Below are 26,155 nucleotides of genomic sequence, written 5' to 3' on the forward strand. Positions count from 1 at the left end.
CACCTGCCTCGGCCTCCCAAAGTGCTGGGATTACAGGTGTGAGCCACCACACCTGGCTGTGAATGTCTGCTCTTAATACCTTGACTCATTACTGTCATTGAGTGTATTCATTTGTTTATTTTATTTTATTGTTATTGAAATTAGTTTTTTGTGTTTATATGCCATTTTCTTCAAGATGAAAATTATGGATAACTTACAGGTAGACTTTTTTTTTTTTTTTTTTTTGAGATGGAGTGTCACTCTGACACCGAGGCTGGAGTGCAGTGGCACCACGTTGGCTCACTGCAACTTCTGTCTCCTGGGTTCAAGCAATTCTCCTGCCTCAGCCTCCCGAGTATCTGGGATTACAGGCACCCACTGCCACACCCAGCTAGTTTTCATGTTTTTAGTAGAGATGAGGTTTCACCATGTTGACCAGGCTGGTCTTGAACTCCTGACCTCAGGTGATCCACCCACTTTGGCCTCCCAAAGTGCTGGGATTACAGGTGTGAGCCATCGCGCCCGGCCCAGGTAAACTTTTGTTGTTGTTGTTTGCTACATTTGATGTCTTATTTTTAGTTTAAAAGACCACAGTTTGCAAAATATAACTCAGTGAGTTAATCACCAGTGATTATTTGATAATTTGATTATTTGATAATAACCAGAGTTATTTGATAATTTTTAAGTTTTTTTATAATTTAGAAATATAGGGTAAATAGGCAAAATTTAAACAAAAATGGTAATTTCATGTAAAAAAGTATCTGATATTTTAAAAACTTTGTATGCATCTCAAAATCATGATTAAAGTATAGTTTTGGTTTATTATTTTAAAATGTTATACATGTCTTCTGATATTAAAGTTTGTTTTAATTATACAAGTAATCCTGAATCCATGCTCATGGGAAGAAAGATACTTCAGTTAATATTAAAATACTGAAATATGTAAAGAGTTAAAGGTGAAAGTCATTCTGTACAGTTCTACAAAATTCTATTTCTCTGTTCAGAGCTACTGCTTATAGTTTAGTGTTTAACCTTTACAACAATTTGTTTTACTTTTTTTAAAAAATGGGCTCTATTTTACAATGTGTCAATATATTAATTTTTTTTCATTGTTACAATTTTGTAATGGTTCTCTTAATGATGGATAATTGTTTTCAGGGTTTTTTTGCTATGATTAAAAAATTTTACAGTGAATACTGTTGAACTACATCTGGATATTACTATCAATTATATGGTCAGTGCACTTGTGGCTTTATGAATATTTTAAATAATGTAGTCAAGTCTGTTTATCTTTTTCCTTGTCATCTGTGTTTTGTGGATTTTGGTATTTCCAAACTATTCATTTCTACAGAGATATTTTCATTTCCATTTCTTAAACTGTCACTTGTAAAACACTTTCTTTTTATAGAACCTTATGAGTGATAGCAAGATGTATTAGTATGTAATACATTGTGATGGAGTGTAATGATCACAAGGATCAGTGACAGTTTTGATGATCAATTTCAGAGTTATAAAATAAATGAAATATATTCTGGAAAAGTTGTGGGCTTTTTGTGTTATTTGTGGAATCACTAAAGGTAGTCCCTCACTATTAACAAATTTGTTTTGACACATAATATGTGAGGCACTGAATTATAATAGGCACTAGAAACGTTGCCTATTTTCCTGAATCCTTTAGACAGGATTGCTTCCCCAGTTACCAGAGATTTCTCTAACCTTGATTTACAGTAGCTACTGCTGGTAGGAATTGCTCTCCACTCCACTTTTGCTGCCATCCAGTGTTACATTACCCTACAAATATACTAAGTGCTTAGCAAAGCAGAGTCCAAATGTAAGATCAATTTCTGTCTTACCCAGAATTTTACAATTAAAAAATATAAAAGGTATTTCTCTGTGTGTGTATGTATGTGTACAGTATAGTGTTGCATGCTATACATGGGGTGAGGTATCAGAATGCTTTAACTTTTTCAGTGTTTGGCACCTCTAGTTTGGCTCTGTGGCCATTTATTCCACCTTTCTACCTTGAAATTCCACAACTTGGGCTCTTGAAATTACCTGGTATGGTGCCATGCACGTGTATTCTCAGCTACTCCAGAGGCTGAGGTGGGAGGATCACTTGAGCCCAGGAGTTTGAGATTGAGATTGAGATGAACTGTGAGAACACGCTACTTGTACTACAGTCGGGGCAACAGAGCGAGACCTCATCTCTAAAAAGTTTGGGCTTGAAAGGGGCTGATTTTGTCCTACCACTAGTAATCACTTTTGGAAGTAGCTTACAATTGCTGTTTTCCTTCTTATGGGGGGAAATACCCTTATAGGAGGTATTATGAAGCCAATATCTAAGACTCTGTCATCATTAGCTCACTTCCACTCTTCTGCCATCTCTCTGTACCTGATTAGTATAGTTTTGAAAAATTATAATTTTGCTACCACTGCACCTCTCCTTGTTAGTAGGGGAGATTTATGTAAAAGAAGAATCTTTTATTTCTAGACAAGGTAATATCCCATTGGGAAGAAACAGCCAAGGGAGAAGAAATGTTTTTTTCTTCTTTGAAGGGACTAGAACTTTTATAGCTCAGCAGATTTGAACAAGTTTGACCGTAATTCAGCTACATTATATTTTAACTAGATTTCTGAGTTCATATGGTAACCTAACCACCACATATATCCTATTTATAACTTGAAATTTGCCTTTAAAATCATGAAAGCCCAAAGCACTGTGGTGCTTGTAACACTCTTCCATATTATTATAGGTAACTAAATGACCATGGAATCTGGAGCCGAGAACCAGCAGAGTGGAGATGCAGCTGTAACAGAAGCTGAAAACCAACAAATGACAGTTCAAGCCCAGCCACAGATTGCCACATTAGCCCAGGTATAAAATACATGGAGAGATTCCAGTTTGTGTCTCTTCCTAGAGGAATACGTTTCCAAGAGAATTTAGTTGTTATTACATAGATATACATAGAATGAGCAGAGATATTCTTACAATATCAAAATTCCTATTTACTTAGTATTAGAGTATATTTAGAAATGATAGTATTCAATAACAGTAAAATGTATTATTAAACACTAATACAGTATTTTTAGTGAAATGATCCAGAAATAATTACATTTTAAACTTATGGGTAAATGGTGCTCTCAGATAAGGGAAGAAAACCTTGGCTATGTATGACAACTGCTTTTTTTTTTTTTTAATATGACACAGATTTATTTTTCAGCAGTGGGAATGCAGATAATATGAAAGCCTAAGTTTATATAACTAAACTAAAAATTAGGATAAGCAAATAAATTGACATGTAAGGAAATTTTAAGGATGATAGCAGCTTTTTGTTTCCTGTATATTTTAAATATAATTTCTGATTCTTTCATCTTTGTCTTTAACATCCTATCTTTAAGAATATTTTCTCTCATTCTTATGTTTTTGTTTGCATGCATTCTCCTCACCTATTTTATTAACAGTTGTTTACATAGATAGGAATGAGAAAGGTGGTTAACTTAAAAAACAAATAGCAAATACAGACCTGCTGGGTAATAGTGTGATACCGTCTCTTTCAGATGAAGGTTCCCAGGAGAATATAATCCTAGCAGAAGCTCTGATATATGTAGCTTCAGTTTCTCCAAGAGTTTAAAAGTTCCTAGAGAAGTCATCTAGCAAGAATGAATCATGGGAAATAGAGGACTCACCACACTTGGGTGTCTGGCTGAGATACTGTGAGCCAGATACTGGATTTCCAGCAAGAATATAGTCAGCAGGAGTGAGCTGTTTTGTGTTTTCTCCTAAGACCAGCAGGGTTTACCTCCAGCCTTCAGGAATAAGACAAAGCCAAATACATTTAATGTACTCATACAAGGCAGGCTGCAGGATTGAAGGGGAGAGAGCCAGGACTTCCATCAATATAGGGTCAACAGATAAGAATCTGGGCTCATCTGTACATTTTGCCCTTTAGAAAGAAGAAGACACAATGCTAGGCTGGGCACTGTGGCTCACGCCTGTAATCCAAACACTTCAGGAGGCTGAGGCGAGCGAATCACTTGAGGTCGGGAGTTCAAGACCAGCCTGGCCAACATAGTGAAACCCCATCTCTACTAAAAATACAAAAATTAACCAGGCGTGGTGGCATACACCTGTAAATCCAGCGACCTTAGAAGGCTGAGGGAGGAGAATTGCTTAAGTCCGGGAGGCAGAGGTTGCGGTGAACTGAGATTGTGCCACTGCATTCCAGCCGGGGTGACAGAACAAGATTCCCTCTCAAAAAAAAAAAAAAAAAAGAAGAAGATGCAATGCCAGCAGGCTTCTTTATGATGATAGCCCTTAATACATCTTATCTCTGGAGTCACACTATTTTGTCCAGTCTGGTTGTCCCCAGAGTCGGCTGTATTGTGTCATCCTGGGAATTCCTTTCTCCCTACTTACATTTTCTAACAGTTTGTGTTTTTGATACGGTAAAGCATGTTTTTCAGTGGTTTTATGAGAAAGAAAGGTTGGCTGAGTAAAGATAGCATGTTATAAAAATTGAATGTATGGGCCGGGTGTGGTGGCTCATACCTATAATCCCACACATTGGGAGGCTGAGGCGGGCGGATCATGAGGTCAGGAGATTGAGACCATCCTGGCTAACACAGGGAAGCCCGTCTCTACTAAAAATACAAAAAAAATAGCTGGGTGTGGTTGTGGGCTCCTGTAGTCCCAGCTGCTCGGGAGGCTGAGGCAGGAGAATGGCATGAACCCGAGACCGCACCACTGCACTCCAGCCTGGGTGACAGAGCGAGACTCCATCTCAAAAAGTAAATAAATAAAAATAAAAATTGAATGTACATGTGCCTTAACATCTAGAAGGTGTACAACAAAAATATTAAAAGTGATTAGCTGTGGGTGATAGGAATATAAAGGGTTTTTATTTTGTTTTTTATATCTGTATTTTATAAATTTATAATGAGAGGAGCCATTATATAAAATTATTAGTGTAGAAAAGGGATTATTCATTGCGTTAGCTAGGTATATTTTCCCTAGAGAAGACTCAGGAAAGAGAACATAGTAATTGCTTCAAATATTAGAATAGCATTTATATGGAATTGAGATGAGATACTCTGAATAAGGTTATGGTTCTCAAACTTCAGTGTAGGGGAAAGTATGATTGGATTCCTGTTAGAGTTGACTTTACAGAGTATCCTGTGTGACTCTAATGAAGCTATTCCATGGACCACATTTTGAGAACCAAATAAAACTAAGCAAGACTTATAGTGGCCAGAGAGAAAGTGATTAATAAGTAAGGACTTTATTACTATCCAGAGATGGAAGCTCCTGGTTTTAACCTATATGCGAAAGACTGTCTTTATAGGGATCTTTCCCCCAGGCTTCACAGTCACATATTTCGCTGCCTGCTAAAATAAACATCTCTACAAATTCAGATGTCAGATTAGTTTCATCATCTTCCATTACAACCCCAGTCACCCAAAAGCCTATCCTTACTTCTTGCATTCTCTTTTTCAATTAAGGACAGTCTGCCAATTCTCTTTCAGACATGAAACGTGGGTCATCTGCAATTCCTCTCTCACCTCTTTTAACCATTCAGAAAGCCCTTTCTGGACTGCTTCCAAATTTTCATAAAATCACTTCCCTCGTTCCCATCTCTACTACTACTAACTGCCCTCTTTTTGGCCTTCATCATCTTTCCTTAACTACTGCATGGGCTTTCTTCGTTGGTCTCCCCACCACCAGTTTTCCCCCTGAAATATGTATCTTCCACACTGCCACTAAAGTGATTTTTTTTTTTTTTAGATGGAGTTTTGTTCTTATTGCCCAGGCTGGAGTGCAGTGGCGCGATCTCGGCTCACTGCAACCTCTGCCTCCTGGGTTTAAGCAGTTCTGCTTCAGCCTCCCAAGTAGCTGGGATTACAGGTGCCTGCCACCACACCCAGCTAATTTTTTGTATTTTTAGCAGAGATGGGGTTTCACCACGTTGGCCAGGCTGGTCTCGAACTCTGGACCTCAGGTGATCCACCCACCTCGGCCTCCCAAAGTGCTGGGATTACAGGCGTGAGCCACCTTGCCCGGCCTAAAGTGATCTATCTAAAAGCAAACATCACCATGGTATTCAGGAGTTCAAAGGCCCTTCAGTGGCTTCTGCAATACCCTAAGGATAAAATGCAGTTTCTCTGATGTGACATAATACAGGCTTTTTATGACTAGCACATCTAGCCCCACCTGCCTCTGTTGTTTTCTCTCTCCCTACTTCATACATCATACAGTAACACACTTATGTGCACCATTGGTGCTGAGCTGCTGGTTATCCCACTCTGCCATGTGTGCTGTTTCTCTTTGCTTTTGCCACTACTCCACTCTGTGCTTGAAATTCTGTGACTCTTCCCTGTAAGTAATAATGACAAGTCGAACTTTTTTCTTTTGTTTTAAATTCACATTCTTCCCTGATAGCCTCCCCTTCTCTTAGGTTGGGTAGAGTAATTCTCAGTGTGTCCATTTTTCTTTTAGCAAACCTCATTACTACACTGAATTGTGTTGTGTTTCTTTTCCCCATTCCTTCAGATACATACCCCCAATAATTTATTTGAGGTCAGAGACTCCCATCTTTCTCACTTTTGTAGTTTCAGTTCTAACATTATTCCTGGAACATAGGTCCCCAATAACTGTTTCCTGAATTAGCAAATAAAATTCCTATCCTTGAACGTGTTCAAGCATAGGAGCAATAAATAGCATCTGATAGACATGTATGATTTAAGGACCCTTTTAACCTGGATATTGACTCATTAAAACTGCCTTAGTTCTAGACTTAGTAGGTCAGGTTTGCTTATGCTTGAGAGCAGTTAGATTTTAGAATGTGACTTATTTAATATGATATTCTTTAGAATTTTATGTTTCTTCAAGGATAGTATATCTGTTGGCCTTGGGTGAACACTTAATCTCATTGAGCGGTTATTTCTGTTTTTATAATGGAGATCATTATCACCCAGTCTTCAGTTTCTTCAAATAGCAAAATCAGAAATTGGAAATGAAAGCAGGTGGGAAAATGTAAAGTGCCATACAAATAAAGTGATATCTCATGTTCAGAGAGTCTGTATTACATATTTGGTCTAACATGGAAATAGTTTTTAATTTTTTGTCACTTGGGAAGAGCTGAAAAGGGTAGGGGTATAGTTTTTGGTGTTTTTTATAGTGTTTTTTCTTAAAGAATATTAAATTTAGTCATTACTTTCATATCAGTGAAATACATATCTAGCAAAAAGGTCACGTTTTTGCTTCTAAAAAGTTATTTCATATTGAACATGAGTACTGCCATAGAGTGTCTGGGATGATAATTCTTTTCTGTGTTCAACACCATAGGTATCTATGCCAGCAGCTCATGCAACATCATCTGCTCCCACCGTAACTCTAGTTCAGCTGCCCAATGGGCAGACAGTTCAAGTCCATGGAGTCATTCAGGCGGCCCAGCCATCAGTTATTCAGTCTCCACAAGTCCAAACAGTTCAGGTATGTGTATAAAAAGTTCTGCATCTATTTTAATAACTATTGTTTATAGCCATATCTCTCTCCTTTCACTAGTTATGAAAATAAGGACACATCTAGTTCAGTTTATTTTATTCACAGTATAGGAATATGCTGCATCTGTATAGTCACCTTATGTATAGGAACATATATACAGAAGAACAAACATAAAAGAAAATGACTAATTTCTTAAGCTGCAGAAGAAAAAGAATTGATTGGGGAAAATAACGAAGTACATGAGATAAAGTGGAAGTGTTTGGGAGAAACCGTAGGACTGAAGTACCTCAGTTAAGGAAAATTGAGATGCAAAAATAGTAACTAATTTTCTAAATCTGCAATTGGAAAAAATAAACCCTTGATCAAAAATTAATAACCTTACCTAAGATATTATTTGAACTTAGAAATTACATAAAGCATTCGTAAAATCAGCTGTGCTTAGGGTTTTCAGTTACAGTGTGTAACTTTGAAATAATATATTCAGAGGGTACATCTTAAGGGTCAGGAATTATACTATGCATGTTATCTAATTCTTTGGAGAGATCTTTCCTTTGGGTTTGATCCACAGGTAATAAAGGCACTGTAGACCTTTGAGGGTGACTACTCTGTTTAACTGTAGGGAATCGAGAGCAGTATAGATCATTGCAATTGAGCTTATTGAAAAAAAAGACTTGAACGTTCATTCAAGTAGGCCATAACCCCAGCCTCCCATTTCATATTTTTTGCTTCACAGTCTTCCTGTAAGGACTTAAAAAGACTTTTCTCCGGAACACAGGTGAGTCCTAGGTCCTAGATTTGGAGAGAACTATTATTAGAAAGGAAGGTGAGAAATTATTCTTTATGTCTTTGTCCTTTTCCTCTATAAACATGGAATTTCAACACTTGAACAAAAACCTCAGAGATCTTCTGGGTCTAGGCCATACTTGTTACCTCCCCAGCCCTTAGTCTGTTGCTTAATTCTGTTTAACATTTCTCCCCTCTTCCTAATGGTAGTCCAGCATTTACTTGAACACTTTCAGAGAAAGGAAGCTCAATCTCCTGAGGTAACCTGTTTACAATTAGGAGTGATTGCTAAAATATTCTTCCCTGTGATGATCCAAAATATATCTTCCTAAAACTTTTACCTAGTGATCCCGGGTAAACACAGGTTCTATTCTCGGAAACTAGATTAGCAAGTCTTAATTCCTGTTCTATTGGACTGCTTCCTCTTCCCCATCCCCCGCACCCTTCCTATTTTTAAGAAAATTTCCAGACTAAACAAACTATTTTTCTTTAGCCATTTATTAGATGGTATAACTTTGTTTCCTCTTCACCATCCTGGTTGTTTTCTTCTGGGTGAGCGCTGTTATGTTTTCTTTACATATAGTAACCAGAACTGATTAATATTTGTAGAGGGGAGAAGTGCTGTCTTTGTCCTGGAAGCATTCTATAAATGTCCTCCGTAGAATTTGTCAGCCATTTTATACTATTGAGTCATTGAACTGCTATTACCCACCTCTACTTCATTCTGTCTTTGTGCTTTTGGTTCGCTTTGACACTTAAGTGGGAGTGTGGGGGAGGAGAAGTAATGTTTTTGTGTGAAATCATCAGTTATATGAATTTCCGTAAGACACTGGGAATGGCATTTGTTAACAAGTAAAAGATAGTGTTGTGCAGGTAAAGATCTAAGAACTTGATATTTCTATGAAATCACAATGACTGAGCAATAGTCCTTTGCCTTAGTTTTTATTCCATTGAGTGCTACCTTACCATTGTCCATACTGTGCCATTACTAATTCCCTAACCATATTCTCCTCTTGGTGATAGTGAGAAAACTTGATTTGCTAGTGAGGAGACCTAGATTCCAGACCCAGTTTGGACATTAAGAAGTCAAATTGCCTTGGGCACATCTACCTTTCTCTTTTTCACTTATAGAAGATCTTTCTATAAAGAACACAAAAATTACTTAAGTTACAGCCACAAAATTTGCTAAGAGTACTGTTTTTTATTGTAATATGTGTTACTGTTGATCGTATTCTTGATTTTAATCATTATTCTGGGGCAACATAATTTGGACATGAAGATTTTATGGCCATTAAGTGTAGAAATATTCTTTTTTTTTTAATGTGCTTGTATTCATCTTTAAGGAACACATTTTTCCATTAAGGTCCATTAAGGTGAGCTGTACTTCTAATTTAAGAGTGTGTATTTATAAAAGTTAAGTTGGACTTATTGAACCCTGGATTCTACAAATAGAGATACAAATATAATATTTTTTTCTTTAAAAGGCCTAAACTATAGAGTATCTATTTTAATAGTTATCTTAGCCAGTTAATGGTGATTAGTGTTAACAACTAGGAAATAGTTTATATCAAAAGAGATGATCAAACAAGGAGAGGATCTTCTAGATGGGAGACCTCATTAATATTCCAGAATAAAGTTTCCAAAATATACAAGGTACAGTTCTCTTGATGTGAGAATAGATTATTACTTTAAATTATCATTCATTCCTACAACAAATGTTTATTGGTGACATGCTGTGTCAGTGTTCTAGTTGCTATAAAAGACAGCAATGAGCAAATAATACTTCTCTGTTCTCAAGAAGATCACATTTTAATGAAAAGAGACAGACTATGAAAAAATAAATTGTGTCAGGTGAGGAGAATTAACGAGAGAGATGAATAAAGCCAGGAGAAAGGGATGGAGAATGATGTGGAGGGAAGGGTGTTCTACTTTATGTAATGTGCTCAGGGAGCACAGCACAGACCAGAAGGCAATGAAGGAGGCTAAGGCATGCAGATCCAAAGGTTTGGAAGTAAGGGTATACTTGGGATATCAAGGAATAACAGAAGGGTGTGGCTGGAATAGAGTAAGTGAGGAGGGAAGTGATTGGAGATGCAATTTACAACGTAAATTTGTCTCCTTTAAAATGTCAAATCTACGTACTTTAAAACCCTAGGAATAGAACTTTGTAAATTGTTCAGGAGTCTTCCGGAGTTTCAGCAGGTATTGAACTTATTTGTTAAAAATACAAAATTGTAACCCCTTCCAATTAACATGGAATAAACTGACTTAGAGCCAGGGAGATGAAAATAATAAACTAGATAAATCTCATTGAAAGCTTACATAATTGGTAGATGCAAATGAAAATGATTATTTAGTAAGCATACCTCAAATGCACCTAGTTTTGTTATCTACATGAAGTTTTCTTTTTCAATGCCAGCAGTTGTTAAATCACATTTCAGAAAACCCAAGCTTAGAATCTGACTTCTAAATGACTGTTATAAAGTGTTAAATGAGGTCAGACTCCGTGGCTCATGCCTGTAATCCCAGCACTTTGGGAGGCTGAGGCGGGCGGATCACTTGAGCTCAGGAGTTCCAGACCAGCCTGGCCAACATGGCAAAACGCCATCTCTACTAAAAATGCAAAAATTAGCCAGGCGTGGTGGTAGGCGCCTATAGTCCCAGCTACTGGGGAGGCTGAGGCACAAGAATTGCTTGAACCCTGGAGACGGAGGTTGCGGTGAACCAAAATCATGCTGCAGTGCTCCAGCCTGAGTGACAGAGTGAGACTCTGTCTCAAAAAATAAAAGTGTTAAATGATTTTTTAATGAAGCATATTAAATCATGTCATTCTCACTATCCTGAAAAATAACATTATTTATCTGGAAGAAATGTATAAATTTTTAATATCTATGCTTATCCTATCTCTTTAAGAACTCTTGTTTTATAATACGAATACTTAAAATTTAGGAATAAGAAAAATGTATGCCTGTGTAAAATTTTTCTTATTTATAAGAGATACACACAGATCAAAAGAGTTGGAAAATCATTAATCTAGACTTTCAGTAAGCTTCTTGATCAAATGAGTAAAACAGTGTATCTAAGACCAGGTGCAGTGGCCTATAATCCTAGCCCAGGCAGGAGGATTGCTTAAAGCCAGGAGTTCAAGACCAGCCTGGGCAACATAGCAAGACCCTGTCTGTACAAAAAAATTAAAAATTAGATGGGAGTGGTAGTGCATGCCTGCAATCCCAGCTACTCAGGAGGTCGAGTCTGGAGGATCCCTTGAGCCCATGAGTTTGAGGCTGCAGTGGGCTGTGATCGCACCACTGCACTCCAGCCTCGGTGAGTGAATGAGATCCTGTCTCTTAAAAAAAAAACAAAAAAACTATATCCAAACCATGAGTCTCAACTCTACCGAGGGATAGTACTTAAGTTTCCAAAGGACCATATATAGGTTTAGGAAACATCGAATATTACCATTGTTTTGATTGGTTCTAGTTACTTTATAGTTTATTTTAAAATTTCAAATAATCAAAATGGAGTCCTCCACCTTTCCAATATAAACAGGTAGTATGGGTTTTAAATAAACCAAAGTTGAGAAATACAGACCTAAAACTTTATATCTACAAGTGGTAGTTTAGCTTTTTGAAAATTTCTTGACTTACAAGTGGCCAAAATTAAAGACCTATTTAAGGAATTCAGAAAGAAGTTAATAAGTGATAGGAGATGAGAATAAAAGGAAGGGGTTCCATCATTGGAATGTGATGATGATATGTGATGTTTATAATTGGGATATAATTTTTCATATGTATGTTTTTATTCTGTTATTTATAAAATAGATTTTTGACATGATTTTTATTGATCTCAGTTATGTGGGTCCAGTATGATTTTTTTTTTAAATATCAGTTTTAGGTTCACAGCAAAATTGAGAGGAAGCTACAGAGATTACCTGTATACTCCCTCCCCAACTCCGTGGATAGCTTCCCCTGTTCTTAACATCCCCCCCTAGACCGGTACATTTATGTTATAATTTGATGACCCTACATTAACACATCATAATTACCCAGAGTCCATAGTTTACATTAAACTTCATTCTTGGCTTGGTATATTCTGTGGCAGTATTTTTATTATTGATTAAGTGGTAGATAGGGACTCCATAGGAATTAGCTTCATGGCTTACTTCTCTTCGGATGGTATTCCCAAAGAAGAAGTATTGTGTTTATTTCAGTGGTCTGAATTCTCTTTACATTTACAAAGTTGCAAGCACTAAATAGTGATAAGTTAATTCCTTCTGTGTGAATTGACAAAATCTTACAGGTCAGAGAAAGGCAACCTTTTTTTTTTTTTTCATTAAGGGTCATAGATCCAGAGTTAGAAAAAAAAAAAAGGACGCAGATTTAAAAACAACATTAATTTGTTTCAATTCAGAACTATCCTGTGGGTAGTTTTTATGTCATGTTTTAATGTTGTTGTTTTAATGAGTTCCAACTTGGAAGGGGGGTGTTCCTTAATCACTATATGTCCTTAAGAGAAGCACGTAAGGATGGGGCATATGAGAGTCAAGCAGTGGACACAGAAAGAGCCGCAGAGGAGCTAAGTGAATTCTGAGTGGAGTATTAATGAAGGGAAACAACACTTGTCACAGTACTATCAACTTTGAGTTCAGTCTTGTTATTCCTTGAATTTCTGATCCTTTCCTTAGGCCTTTTCATAGCTCCTGATCTCCTGTATGTGAGAAAGTTTGTGCAGAGACTCGTGTGTGGGCTAGTTACAGCAGCTACTGATTAACGTGAAACTTTTCTGTGTGCTTCTTTGGCAGTAATTACAGCATTATTATTCTGCTGAGAATCACAGACTAAATTCAGCATTACTCATCTTTTTATCTGTCATTTGTGAATTCATTATATGTTGCCTGTTGATTTTTTCAGACTGTACTTAGACTTTAAAGTGTTTGGATGGGGCAGATTACTTCATTATAAATATATTTTACTACAAGTTACTAGCTTTACCTGGTTTCATTTTTAAAGGAGCATGCATATCACAAAGCCCTGTAAAATGAATGCCTACTTGGGAGAACTGTTAGGCTCAGACCACACATAGAGTACGCTTGGAATTTCTCAAGTACCTCTGAATATGTTTTCTTACTGCCATTGCCATACGTTTTGACGTGGAGCTGACCTACATAGACCCTTTTGTCTTGGTTAAGTATAATTCTTACTCTAACTGCATAACGTGCCCCTAGTTCAGGAAAGAGCATAACATTTCTGCTGATTAGAGAAACTTGGGCAGTATAAATTTGACAATCAAGCATACTTAGGTAAGTGAACTCTTCTAGTCTAGAAAAGGTGTGAAAATGCCACTGGTTGCTGCTTCTGACAAACCTGGTTTGAGACTAGAACAGTCTGGTTTGTGACTGGAATCACCAGGATTTTGATGCTGGTAAGGACGTCTAAAATGGAGGTACTAAATATTGACAGTGGCTCCACTACTTCCTAGCTTTGTGACTCGGGTGAGTTACTTCTTTGTGCCTTAGTTCTTCCATCTATGGAATGGATATAATAGTATAGTACCCATCTGGCGCCTACATTACTGTGAGTATTAAGTAATATAGTATATGTAAATGCATTAGCATAACACCTGGCACATAGGCATCTGTAGATTCTAGTTTCTATCATTAATATCCCATGTAAAATTTTTATTCACTTATCTTCATTACTTTTCAGTCTAGGTATTCTTATCAGAAAAGCATAGTTCTTTACCTTGAATTTTTACTTTAAAGTGATTATGGAATGCTAACTTTGAAACATGTTAGGAGTTTTTCCTAACTTGCTAGGAACAACTGTCAGGGATGTGATGATGGATCGCCAGTCTTACTGTACAACTGTAAATATATTCATAAGTGTTTATACAGTTAAAGAATAATATTGGTATAGTCACTATATAGACTTAGGACCAAATATTTAGCCATCCATTTTATCCCTTATATCAGAAACCTTATTTTAGTTGGTAGTTTTGTTCCAACAAATGTAAGAAAAAACTGGTAAGTAATACTGATGCATTTAGGATTGATTACATGGAGTCCTGAAAAAAAAATTAAACTGCAACTATTTCAGGTTCTCTAACTTCATCTTAGTTTATAGGGTAAGTAAAGGGAAGGGGAGAGTGATTGGTTTGGTTGTCTCCCATAAGAACTGATTTTTTTCTACTGAAGCATGTATAAAGTTTATATATGACTTTTTGTATTTGACTGTTTAATAAAAATTTTATAGGAACTAAATTTGATTATCAATATGAAGTTTTTCTTTATTTTCAGATTTCAACTATTGCAGAAAGTGAAGATTCACAGGAGTCAGTGGATAGTGTAACTGATTCCCAAAAGCGAAGGGAAATTCTTTCAAGGAGGCCTTCCTACAGGTATGGAATTTAATATTTAGAATCAAAGATGTGGAGGAAGTCTTAGGTAGTTGCAGATAAAGAGATGTCAGAAGACCAGTTAGTTGCTCAAGTCAGTTCCTTATAGATTACTTTTCTTCATCTTGAGTTATTTGTCTCAAATAAAGTGGAAGCTTATCCTACAGAATAAGAAGAGCACTTTGTTACTCTCACCAGTCCTTTTTTTTTTTTTTTTTTTTTCTGTTTCTGTTTCTGTAGACTGTGCTGGCTGTCTTTCTGTTAAAAGTTTGGAATACAGTTGATAAGGTTATAGCATTTTTTAGTTATAAGCCAACTCCGAGGCTCCGTTATTTATCTACTTAGTAACACATTGCAAACCATTTTTTATGCCATGGTACTTAACAGATAGCTATTAATTTAATAATTGTCTCAGGGAGATGCTTTACTAACATCCCCTAATTTTAGCGGTAGCTTACTGTAATTTTTATGTTCAGTTATAGATGTTGCCTAGTCCATGCCTTGCCTCCAAGGGGAACCAAAACCATTTTTTAATGTAAAAATTAGCTCCACATTAAATATCTTCAGGAAGGGCAGTTCCATAAATCTTGATAAGTTTACTTCAGCGTTGAAGAAACTTCAGACTCATAATTATCTTCCTTGTTAGTGTAAATTATTTTTTATATATTCCTGTTTTTCAAAGGGATGGTTTTTCCCCCCGCTTGGCTATTAAACTAACCCTTTTCTCTGTCCTTACAATTAAATTAAGAATCCTAAGTGACTAGCAATAAATTGATTTTGAGGTCTAAGAAATTTTATGTTACCAGTTTATGTTATATGTATTTGTATTCATAATTTAAGTATAGCTAGTGTTAGATTTTAACTTTGAAGTATATCTCCTGTTAGTATATAACACATTTGATCCTGAAGCAAATCCAACCAAATACTACTAGTAAAGTAATTACACAGGTAAATACAAAAGCCAGGATTATTATAGTTTTGGTTTGTGACTCCTTTTTTTCATAAGTGATTGGAAAGACAAAGGCATAGAACAATAACTATAAATTTATGTGAATAAGCACATGATATATGAAGATGTCATTTTTGATAATAACAGCATAAAGGGACAGAGTTTATAACTAGTTTGTTACAAATTTAAGATATCAAAAATTACTTGGGTTAGGGTTTTTAGGGGTTTTTTCCCACCTTTCAGTGTGATTATGTTATTCATTTGAAATATGGTATGGTTCCTTTGTTTTTGGGTTCCATTTTAGAGTTTCTCCACCCATCCTTGTTGATCTTTATTTTTTTTTTTTAGTAAGTGAAACATTTAACACTGTACCAAAAGTCAGAATTGCACAAAAAAGGTATACTCAGTAGTGCCTCCCCATTCCTTCTGTCGTTTTCATTTCTTTCCTACTCATCCCCAGTAAATAGCTAAAACCATTACTCTGGTTTATCTATCCTGATTTTTTTTCTTGAACAAATGAGCAGATACATGTCCGTTTTCTTATTTCCCTTTTTTTACTTCCACAAAAGATATGCTGTATCCATTATTTGGATGTACCATAGTTTATTCAACCACTCGCCTGTATATAGGCATATAGATTGTTTCCAGTGTTTTTTTTCCTTTTTATTTGTTTTTTGATTTTAGACCTTGGATATATGTCTCCAGTATTTTGCAGTTACAAACAGTGCCAATGGGAATAATCTTAAGCAAGTTTATTTTCATATTGTTGGAATTGGGGTGAATTCCTGGAAATGGGATTGAGGCACGAACACCTGTATTTCCTTAAATATCAACAATTCCTTATATTGGGGTTGTGCCAATTTTATACTCCCAGCAGCAATGTATGAGAGTGTGGTGGTTTTTTTGTTGTTGTTGTTTTGTTTTTTTTTTCTTTTTTTTTTTTGTAACTTTGCTAACAGATTTTGTTACACTTTTTTATGTTTCCCAATCTGAGAAGTGAGAATTTAAAAATCAGGTTTTGATCTTTTTTCCCTTTAGTTGATCGTTGACTTTTTACTTTCCGACTTTGTGTGTGTGTTCTTTGAGATGCAAAAGATTTTTTTTAATGTAGTCAGTCTTATTATTACCCTTAATTGCACCCTTCCTTACATTGAGGTTAAAGATAATACATCTTTTTTTTTTTTTGTACATATTTGGGTTCCTTTTGACATCTAGATCAATCCCTGACCGATGAAGAGTTTATTCATGTAATTTATATATTTTAAACTTCTGCTGGCTGGGTGTGGTGGCTCACACCTGTAATCCCAGCACTTCGGGAGGCCAAGGCGGGTGGATCACCTGAGGTCAGGAGTTCGAGACCATCCTGGCCAACATGGTGAAACCCCGTCTACTAAAAATACCAAAAAAATTAGCCAGGCGTGGTGGCGGGCGCCTATAGTCCCAGCTACTCTGGAGGCTGTTGCAGGAGAATTGCTTGAACCCGGGAGGCGGAGGTTGCAGTGAACCAAGATCGCACCACTGCACTCCAGCCTGGGCGACAGAGCAAGACTCCGTCTCAAAAAAAAAAAAAACCTTCTGTCCTAAGCACTAGCAGCTTTCTGTCAGTTTTCTCATCTTTAACTGTATTTAGCCAGTAAACTTTACTTATATTTTTAATTATTCTAGTTTTCTAATTTTGTAGGAAAATTTTGAATGACTTATCTTCTGATGCACCAGGAGTGCCAAGGATTGAAGAAGAGAAGTCTGAAGAGGAGACTTCAGCGCCTGCCATCACCACTGTAACGGTGCCAACTCCAATTTACCAAACTAGCAGTGGACAGTATAGTGAGTAATAGACAATTTCTATTTCTATTGTGAGGAGAAAAAAGTGAAGAGAAAAGCTAATAGTTGCATTCTCTTCAGAGAAACCATATAAGTGCCAAGTCTTCTCAGTTTTGCTGCCATTATTATATTTCCTTTACTCTTCACTATGCAAAGGTCTGTAATGGTAGTATTTTCTTTTCTTCAGAGAGTTTTAGTTAGGATTAGTCAAGTATATAAGCCTTTTAGATGTCCTTTTGTTTTGTGCAGATGCATGAAAAGTCTGAAGTTTTTGAACCACTAATTGAGACCCTAGGTTTGAGGCCTCATATGTGTTGAGAGAACATGAGTTTTTTAGATTAAAAAAAATCATTCCTTGAATATATCTCGGTATTCATTTTAATAGTTTTTCTTGCCTTCTGAAAGTAGCATTTTAATATCTTCGTATTTAATAATGTTTCAAGTGGGGATAAGCGTGGCTTGGTTGAGTCAGCACATTCAATTATTCCTTTTCATATGAAAGATAGTAATATACTTTTTGGCCCACATAAAGCAAAAATTGCTCTTACAAAATTATTTAAAAGTTTTCATTTCTATGATGTCTCTGTCTGGCACTTAGGTCTGTCTTCTTATCTTTCACCAAAATCTGTTATAAGGCACTTTTGAATTTTATTTTGTTTGATCTAAAATCAAACAAAATTTGTTTGAATGGTATTTGTGTGAATGGTACTTTTTTCTCTTTCCCTTTTTTTTTTTTTTTTTTGCCTCTCAAAGTGCTTTATTCATTCAGTGATTTTTTAAATTTGGATTTATATATTAAACCCAGTGCTGCCCATTTATATCCTTTTCCCCACCCACCTTAGTTTCAAATTAAATGTACACATTGAAACTTCTTTACTGAGATAGTTTCCTAATCCCTGAGGGAATCTGTATCAGAAATATGCATAAAAGTTTGAGGCCAGGCACAGTGGCTCATGCCTGTATTCCCAGCACTTTGGGAGGCCAAAGTGGAAAGATCACTTGAGCCATCCAGGAGTTTAAGACCCCATCCCTATTTATAAAATTAAGAAATATGCATGAAAGTTTGACCCCCATGTTATTTTTTAGTTCCGGTTCAGCTTTGTTTTGCATAACTCTAATTTGCATTCCCAACTGTATTAAAGACAAGTTCTCAAGTAGCAAACTTTTTAACTCTGCCAAGGCTGAAACTTTTGACACTAAGTAGAAGGAAGGCATTTTTGACTAAGCTTTTTATCCACTATGCTCAATTAGCTTAGTCATGTTTTTTCTTCTTAAGATCTTTGTGGCAGATATAAAGTACAACTCTTTACCTACAACTCTGTACGTGTGTGTGTATTATCAGTTGAAGTCTCATACCAGATGCTTTTAGTTATTCAAGATGTATATTTGAAGACATTGATACATGATCTTTATTTTTCCCCTACTTCAGCATACCTGAGGGATACAACATACTCCTGTCAGTAACAGATTCACTGTTACAGAGATTCTCACTTGAACTAGGAAGCATGCTCTTTAGGAAAGAGGCCTATCAGAATCTAAAAAGGGGAAATAAAGGTTAGAGAAGTACCAGCGCCCCCATAGATGTTTAATTTGGTACACTCGTCTCCTCCAGCAGCTGAAAATTGCTAGTTTTAAGAGATTGAGCCAGGCGCCGTGGCTCTCGCCTGTAATCCCAGCATGTTGGGAGGCCAAGGTGGTGGATCACGACGAGGTCAGGAGTTCAAGACCAGCCTGCCCAACATGGTGAAACCCTACCTCCACTAAAAATACAAAAGTTAGCCGGGCATGGTGGCGGACACCTGTAATCCCAGCTACTCGGGAGGCTGAGACAGGAGAATTGCTTGAACCCAGGAGGCGGAGCTTGCAGTGAGCTGAGATCACACCACTGCACTACAGCCTGAGTGACAGAGCAAGATACTGTCTCAAAAAAAAAAAAAAAAAAAGAGAGATTAATACTTTGAAATTTTTAAAGCTTTGTTCATTATTTTTATCCTGTGTCCTCTCTGTATATGCACACATGGCTTTGATGGAACTGATTTAACATTATATTCTTGATTTTCATTAAGAGCAATATAATAAATACATATACAGCAACATTTATATTTCTTAACTTACAAAATGAACATATTGTTGTCAGAATTCACCATAGATATATAAACACACATAGTTATATATTTTGTTTAATAGCTGCATTGTGTTTCACTGTGTAAATACAGCACTTATTTAAACATTCTCCTGCTGATGAACATTTAGGACATTTCTATTGTTTCAAACAGTGCTATATAAATATCCTAAGAGTGGAATTATCGACCATCCTGGCTAACATGGTGAAACCCCGTCTCTACTAAAAATACAAAAAATTAGCCAGGCAAGGTGGCGGGCACCTGTAGTCCCAGCTACTTTGGAGGCTGAGGCAGGAGAATGGTGTGAACCCGGGGGGTGGAGCCTGCAGTGAGCCAAGATCAGGCCACTGCATTCCTGCCTGGGTGACAGTGAGACTCCATCTCAAAAAAAAAAAAAAGAGTGGAATTATCAAATTAAAGCATATCCTCCGCAAGTACCCTTCCAGGTGGAGGCATGAATTTCCACTCCTTCCTTAAATTGGTTATTTTATTAAATTCATGCTGTTACTAGATTTATCTGTTACTTAGTTCAGTGTCCCAGATAGTAGAATCTTATTAGTGATTCTGCTCTTAGATAGAAAATGTGTATCTGTCATTTTGAACTTGAATTTTTTTGTTTCACTAAATAAAACTATGACTCATGATGTTTCCCTCTTTATTCTGGCCACTCTGATTCTTAGCTAACTTTCTGTTTAATTGTATTCTTTTCTTAGTCTAGATTTTCTTCTACAATTGTTTTATATAACTAAGGATACATCCGTTACTCGACTTCTATCTTTTTATTTTTGTTTTAATGAATTGTGTTTTATTGAAAGCTATCTCAAATCTTTTTGGAATAATAAAGTGTATATACGTAAATATTATAGAGAAAAACTGTGTTCAGTAGGATTAGACTTCAGTTTCCAAAGTATTTTCATATACATGACCTCATTTGATATTTACAACAATTGTACTTAGTGGCTAGAACCCAGATGCTTTTGTTTTTAGAGAACAGATAACAGAATCAAATAACAGTTTAGTGATGGCTGGGCACAGTGGCTCACGTCTGTGATCCCAACACTTGGGGAGGCCAAAGTGGGAGGACTGCTTGAGGCCAGGAGTTCAAGATCAGCCTGGGCAACATAGCAAAACTCTCTACAAAAAAATGTTTTTAGAAAATTAGTAGGGACTGATGTCCTGTGCTAGCTACTTGGGAGGCTGAGGCAGGAGGATCACTTGAGCCTACCAGTTGGAGGCTACAGTGAGCTGTGATCTTGCCACTGCACTCCAGCCTGGAAGACAGAACAAGACCCTGTCTCAAAAGAAAAAAATGAAAACAAAAAACTGTTCAGTGATGGAACTCAAACTACAACCCAGTCTTGTCATATATGGTTTACTATTTCTTTCTTCTTCCCACCTTGAGTTCACTGCTCTGTAGCCAAGAAGAAAGTGGTATGTTAAATACAGTAGAATTCACTCATTAACTCTAAATGAGAAATTGTGATTTGTTTCTGTTAACCTTCTGATTCTTTCAAGTAATCATGCAAAATTAATCTTAGAATAGTTCTTACTCATTTTTCTCCCTGCCTAAGATAAGTAAAACTTCTGGGATTAGCTAAACTAGATCCAGTGTATATGCCAGCATCTTAATTTTCACAAGTGTCATTTTGCTGAACTAATCACACTGTAGCCATTAACTCTTCTTACTTCTTGATGGGGCAGTAATCAATTTTCCATGTACAGATGGCTCAGGATGTTATGATTTCCCATAGCTGGTGGATAACTGATCCCAAACTAATTCCCTTGTAATGGACAGTAACATGCTTAATCAGACATGTTGACTTTCCTGCATTGTTTACTTTTTTCTTACTCAGTTAAAATCAGTTTTGCAGTTTTATATGTGATATTGTGATTTTTGGTCCTTCTCTTTCTGAAAAGCTTGACCCCTACAGGGAGAATTGTCTAGAGAGGATATTGCCACCTATCTAAAAAATGCTTTTTCCAAATAAATCATCTAATTTTTAAATTAAATTTTTCTATGTACTGTAGCATAAAGGTGATTTAGTTTTTCATAAAGTGAAATATCTACTAGTATGAGCAAAAGTTGACTGATTTATTGTTTAACAAATGAATGGCAGGTGTGGCTAATTAGGGCATAAACAACAAAGGGTTCTATATGAGAATGCTTGGATATGTATTAAATAATTTAGAAATGACAGTAAAAGTTTTTTTTCTAAATGATGATCTTGAGCTCTGATTTTAAAATTCCTTGACAGACTGTTGATAATTAAGTTCCATAGGATATTTCAGTTGTTTCATTGAGCGGATTAGGTACCATTAAAGAATTTCTAAAAGAGTTAGGGAATAGAATGCACTGATGAACTGCTTTATTAGTTATATGTTAAAACAACCATTTATTGGGTGCCTATTTCATGGCTGCCACTGTGCTAAGTGTATGAAAGTATATAAGAAAATTCCTACTCTCCAGAAATTTATTTACTAGTGGGACAAGTATTAATATATTATGCAGTTAATGCTAAAATAAAAGAAAGGATCACAGAGTGGAACCTCTTCAGAACCAAATAACTTCAGAAGGAATTTAACATTTTTCCACTTAAAAAAATTGTTAACAGGCATTTATTATAATAAATTAGAATGCAGTTCATAGAGTGCATTTCTGTTGTAGAAGTTGAATATGAGTTTCCTGAGGAGCAAGTTACTTGAATATATCAGACCCTTCTTGGTGATGTTATTTGCTGTAACTTCTCCTAGATTATTTTACAAATTATTCTACATTGGATGTAATGTTTTAAAAGTCTTATATGGTATTAAACTTGTAACAATAAAATCCATTGGCTTTTAGTTGCCATTACCCAGGGAGGAGCAATACAACTGGCTAACAATGGTACCGATGGGGTACAGGGCCTGCAAACATTAACCATGACCAATGCAGCTGCCACTCAGCCGGGTACTACCATTCTACAGTATGCACAGACCACTGATGGACAGCAGATCTTAGTGCCCAGCAACCAAGTTGTTGTTCAAGGTAAGGGAATTCAGAATTCACAGGTGTGGTAAATTCTTCAAAATACTAAAATTTTATAAACTCACAGAAAAAGTAAGTATCATATTGCAAAGCACCATTCAAATGTAGTTAACATTTCTTCAGTATAGATAGTATTTTCCATGAACTCTTCCATTATTCCAATTGGACCAAAATGTCATGGCATAAAAACAACTATTTTCAGTTTTAAAAATATTGCATCTATCTTTAACATCTTTTGGGGTAGAAGAAACAGGATAGGTTAGAAGGAAAGACCAGGAAATCAGAAGTTAGAAAAGATGGATTCTATATCTACTGCATGGATCTGCTATGAGGCCTTGAGTAAAAGTCAGCTGCTCTGAGCCTCAGAAAAGTGTTTTGTTTTTTGTTGTTGTTGTTTTTGTTTTGTTTTTTCATCTGTAAAATAAGAGTTGCACTGAATCTCTGGAAACAATCTTCAGAAGTTCAGGATTCCGTTTCTCTGCTTTTTTTTTTTTTTTCCAAAAGAAATTTAAATCTTCTGAGATCATCAGTTTTTATTATTATTATTATTATTTTCTAGAGACATGGTCTCACTGTGTTGCCCAGGCTAGTCTTAAACTCCGGGCCTCAAGCAATCCTCCTTTCTCGGGCTCCCAAAGTGTTGGGATACCTCTGCACTTGACCCAGTTTTTGTTTCAAATGAAAACATTATATTCCACAAGATCTTATACCAATATGCAAATCTGCTGCTCTTTAGAGAAAAAGTAGTTGTTAAATTCTTGACAAATTATAGAAGTTGCTTTTTTGGTTTTTTGGTTTTTTTTTTAGGTTTTTTTTTCTGTTTATTTCAGGAATCTTTATGGATAGCAGTTAACCATTTTTTTTTGGATTCGTTTGGATATTTCAAGAATATAGTTAATGCCAGGTTAGAAATTTGCTGATTGAGGAAATAATAATAAATTTGTTTCTGAAAATATTTTTATAAATAATAATGCATTTTGCCTGTGTTAGGTAATGACAGTTGTATCCTTTCACCATGGATAATTGAATAATCCTGAAACACCAACTGGAGAGAGTCATAACTTATTTAAAGAGCCCTAATGTTTACAGAATATATTCTGTTATTAAACGAGTATTTGAAAAAGATACTATTTTGCTTATTGATGAGAGTAAAACACCTTTTCACTTTACATGCAGGTACTCAAAAATTGTAAAGCAGGATGTCAGTGAATTTGAATTCTGAACGTCAGTTTGAAGATGGTAACATGTTTAGTATATAAATCTTTTCCACTCAAACCATACATTTTAATTGATATTAATAATTAATATGAATAATTTTATAAAGACCTTCCAATTTTTTTAAGTAACATTAGGTTCCTTATTCTTAGGAGAGCATATTACGCTGTTTTTAGAAGCAGTTTGACAAATAGTGATTGTGTTTGTTTTTACAAATGGTGAATCAGTTAGAAAAATAAAACTTGAGTTTATTTAGCCATTATCATTTACATTAAAACAATATGTATTCAAATAATATAATTGGCATCAAGTGATACACTTTTTCATACTTTTAGTTTTGTTTTAATTCAAAATTTATAATAGTTGACCATAATGCTTTATTTTCTTTTTCATTTTGCTATTTTATGAAAAATCATGGTCGTTTTTATGTCGTGGCAAGAGTCTACTTGAAATTTTTTAATATGAATTTACCAATATCAAAGGAAGACATTGAGGACTATACTCTATCTAGGAAGATCATCCAAGCTGTGCCCCACTTACCTTTTAGACTTAAGGTTGGTAAGCATGTTAACAGAATAGAACTGCATTCAAATGAAAAACGTAAGATCCAGCGGACATAGGTTACTGTAATAAATACATTACATTGGGAATTATTTCTTAGTAGTGGCACAAAGAGTGCTGATTCTTTCAACACTTTAGCCAGAATCATCTTTTCTTTTTTGTTTCCCTTTTATTCCAAAATACATGCTTAGATTGATGATTGATACACATAATTGAATCAAGTTGCAGTGTTTCTGTCTTACACCATGCTCACTCTTTTTTTCAGCTGCCTCTGGAGACGTACAAACATACCAGATTCGCACAGCACCCACTAGCACTATTGCCCCTGGAGTTGTTATGGCATCCTCCCCAGCACTTCCTACACAGCCTGCTGAAGAAGCAGCACGAAAGAGAGAGGTCCGTCTAATGAAGAACAGGTACAAATACTGCATTTACTTAGATTGTTGTGGGTTGTGTCTTCACATTCTGCTGGATGTGTATCTTTACATCTACTGGTAATAGGATCTTTGCATTGGATTTTTTTTTTCCAGCAGAATTAATGGATCTTGCTAAATTTTCTTTATTTAATAAGCTGCACTTATAAGATAGCTATATGATTATGGGTCAATCTTTGATCATGGAGTAGTTTTCTTTCATGCAGTTTCCCCACAGGAGATTTAGTGCACAACTTTCCTATGTTTGCACTCCAACCAGTTAGCCAGGTTATTTAAAAATGGTTTCTTTTCATGTATAGTATTGTTCAAGAAGATCAAGAGTTTCATATATGTATATTAACTGTGTGTTAAATTTTATCTATATTAAATTTACTTGATATAAAGTAAATGTATGGTGGCCAGTTCATGTTTTAATGAATAATATCTTTACTCAAAATAATAACATTTTAACACCTAAAGATTCTTCAAAAATATGTTAATTCTAAGAATACCATGTTACGGACAAAAATCTTAAAATATAGTCTTCAAAAAATACTACATTCAAAATCTGTGAAATGCTGGTAAAGCAATTCTCAGAAAGTAACTTTATTGCTGTAAATGATTTTGCCATCAAAAACAATAAAAATGTTACTAAATATTAATTTAGAACTTTCATATAGAAGTGACCGAGACAAACAGAAGAAAATGAAAATAAGGGTATGTAAAGGTTTAAAAAGTTTGAAATTGGTGAAAGTATCTCACTGTTCATCCCAGGATACTTCAAACACTGATAAAGTGAAAGAAGCAGGGCTTCCAAGTCCTAGCCCTATCCCTCCATTTTGGGAGAAGATAGTAACCTCCTGTACCTCAGTTTTGTAAAACGGGATTCCAGCACACACCCAAAGTATTGTTTTAAGAGTCAAGTAAGAGAATTCCTTTGAAAGCACTTTGTAACTGTAGTGCTCTGTTGAAATGGGTTTGTGTGTGTGTGCAATTTCACTTACAGCTCAGATCAGCTTTTTTGTTCCTAAAATATTCTTAGCTGTCACAATGTTAGTAAATTATATCTAAACTCTGAGAAATGGCAGAGATTTTTCTGGGATATTAGAAAAAGAGTTGGAAACAAACCAAGTGACTTTTTTTTTTCCTCCCGAGACGAAGTCTTGCTCTGTCACCCGGGCAGGAGTGCAATGGTGCAATCTCAGCTCACTGCAGCCTCTACCTCCTGGGTTCAAGCGATTCTCCTGCCTCAACCTCCTGAGTAGCTGGGATTATAGGCGCCTACCACCACACCTGGCTAATTTTTGTATTAGTAGAGACATGATTTCACCATTTTGGCCAGGCTGGTCTCGAACTCTTGACCTTGTGATCCACCCTCCTCGGCCTTCCAAA

General features: G+C 35.9%; 1 protein-coding gene across 8 annotated transcripts in view; it reads left to right on the forward strand.

The window, feature by feature from the left end:
- Positions 1 to 26,155, forward strand: part of CREB1 (cAMP responsive element binding protein 1) — a 75,006-nt gene that overhangs the window by 24,390 nt on the left and 24,461 nt on the right. For 3 of the 8 annotated variants that reach the window (XR_008501169.2, XM_054478884.2, XM_063647827.1), the window contains exons 2-8: positions 2,733 to 2,854; positions 7,322 to 7,468; positions 8,214 to 8,255; positions 14,559 to 14,659; positions 17,287 to 17,429; positions 22,392 to 22,574; positions 24,616 to 24,766. Coding sequence is in view for 6 of the 8 variants with exons in the window: in XM_054478884.2 (XP_054334859.1) it covers positions 2,741 to 2,854; positions 7,322 to 7,468; positions 8,214 to 8,255; positions 14,559 to 14,659; positions 17,287 to 17,429; positions 22,392 to 22,574; positions 24,616 to 24,766 (881 nt within the window). In the remaining 2 variants the exon portion in view is untranslated. Of the gene's footprint in view, positions 1 to 2,732; positions 2,855 to 7,321; positions 7,469 to 8,213; positions 8,256 to 14,558; positions 14,660 to 17,286; positions 17,430 to 22,391; positions 22,575 to 23,750; positions 23,814 to 24,615; positions 24,767 to 26,155 lie in introns of those variants that run through there. The other 5 variants (XR_008501170.2, XM_054478887.2, XM_063647828.1 and 2 more) reach the window with 3 other exon arrangements.

The sequence above is a fragment of the Pongo pygmaeus genome, chromosome 11 (genome assembly GCF_028885625.2).
Source record: "Pongo pygmaeus isolate AG05252 chromosome 11, NHGRI_mPonPyg2-v2.0_pri, whole genome shotgun sequence".
In the NCBI taxonomy this organism is placed as follows: Eukaryota; Metazoa; Chordata; class Mammalia; order Primates; family Hominidae; genus Pongo; species Pongo pygmaeus.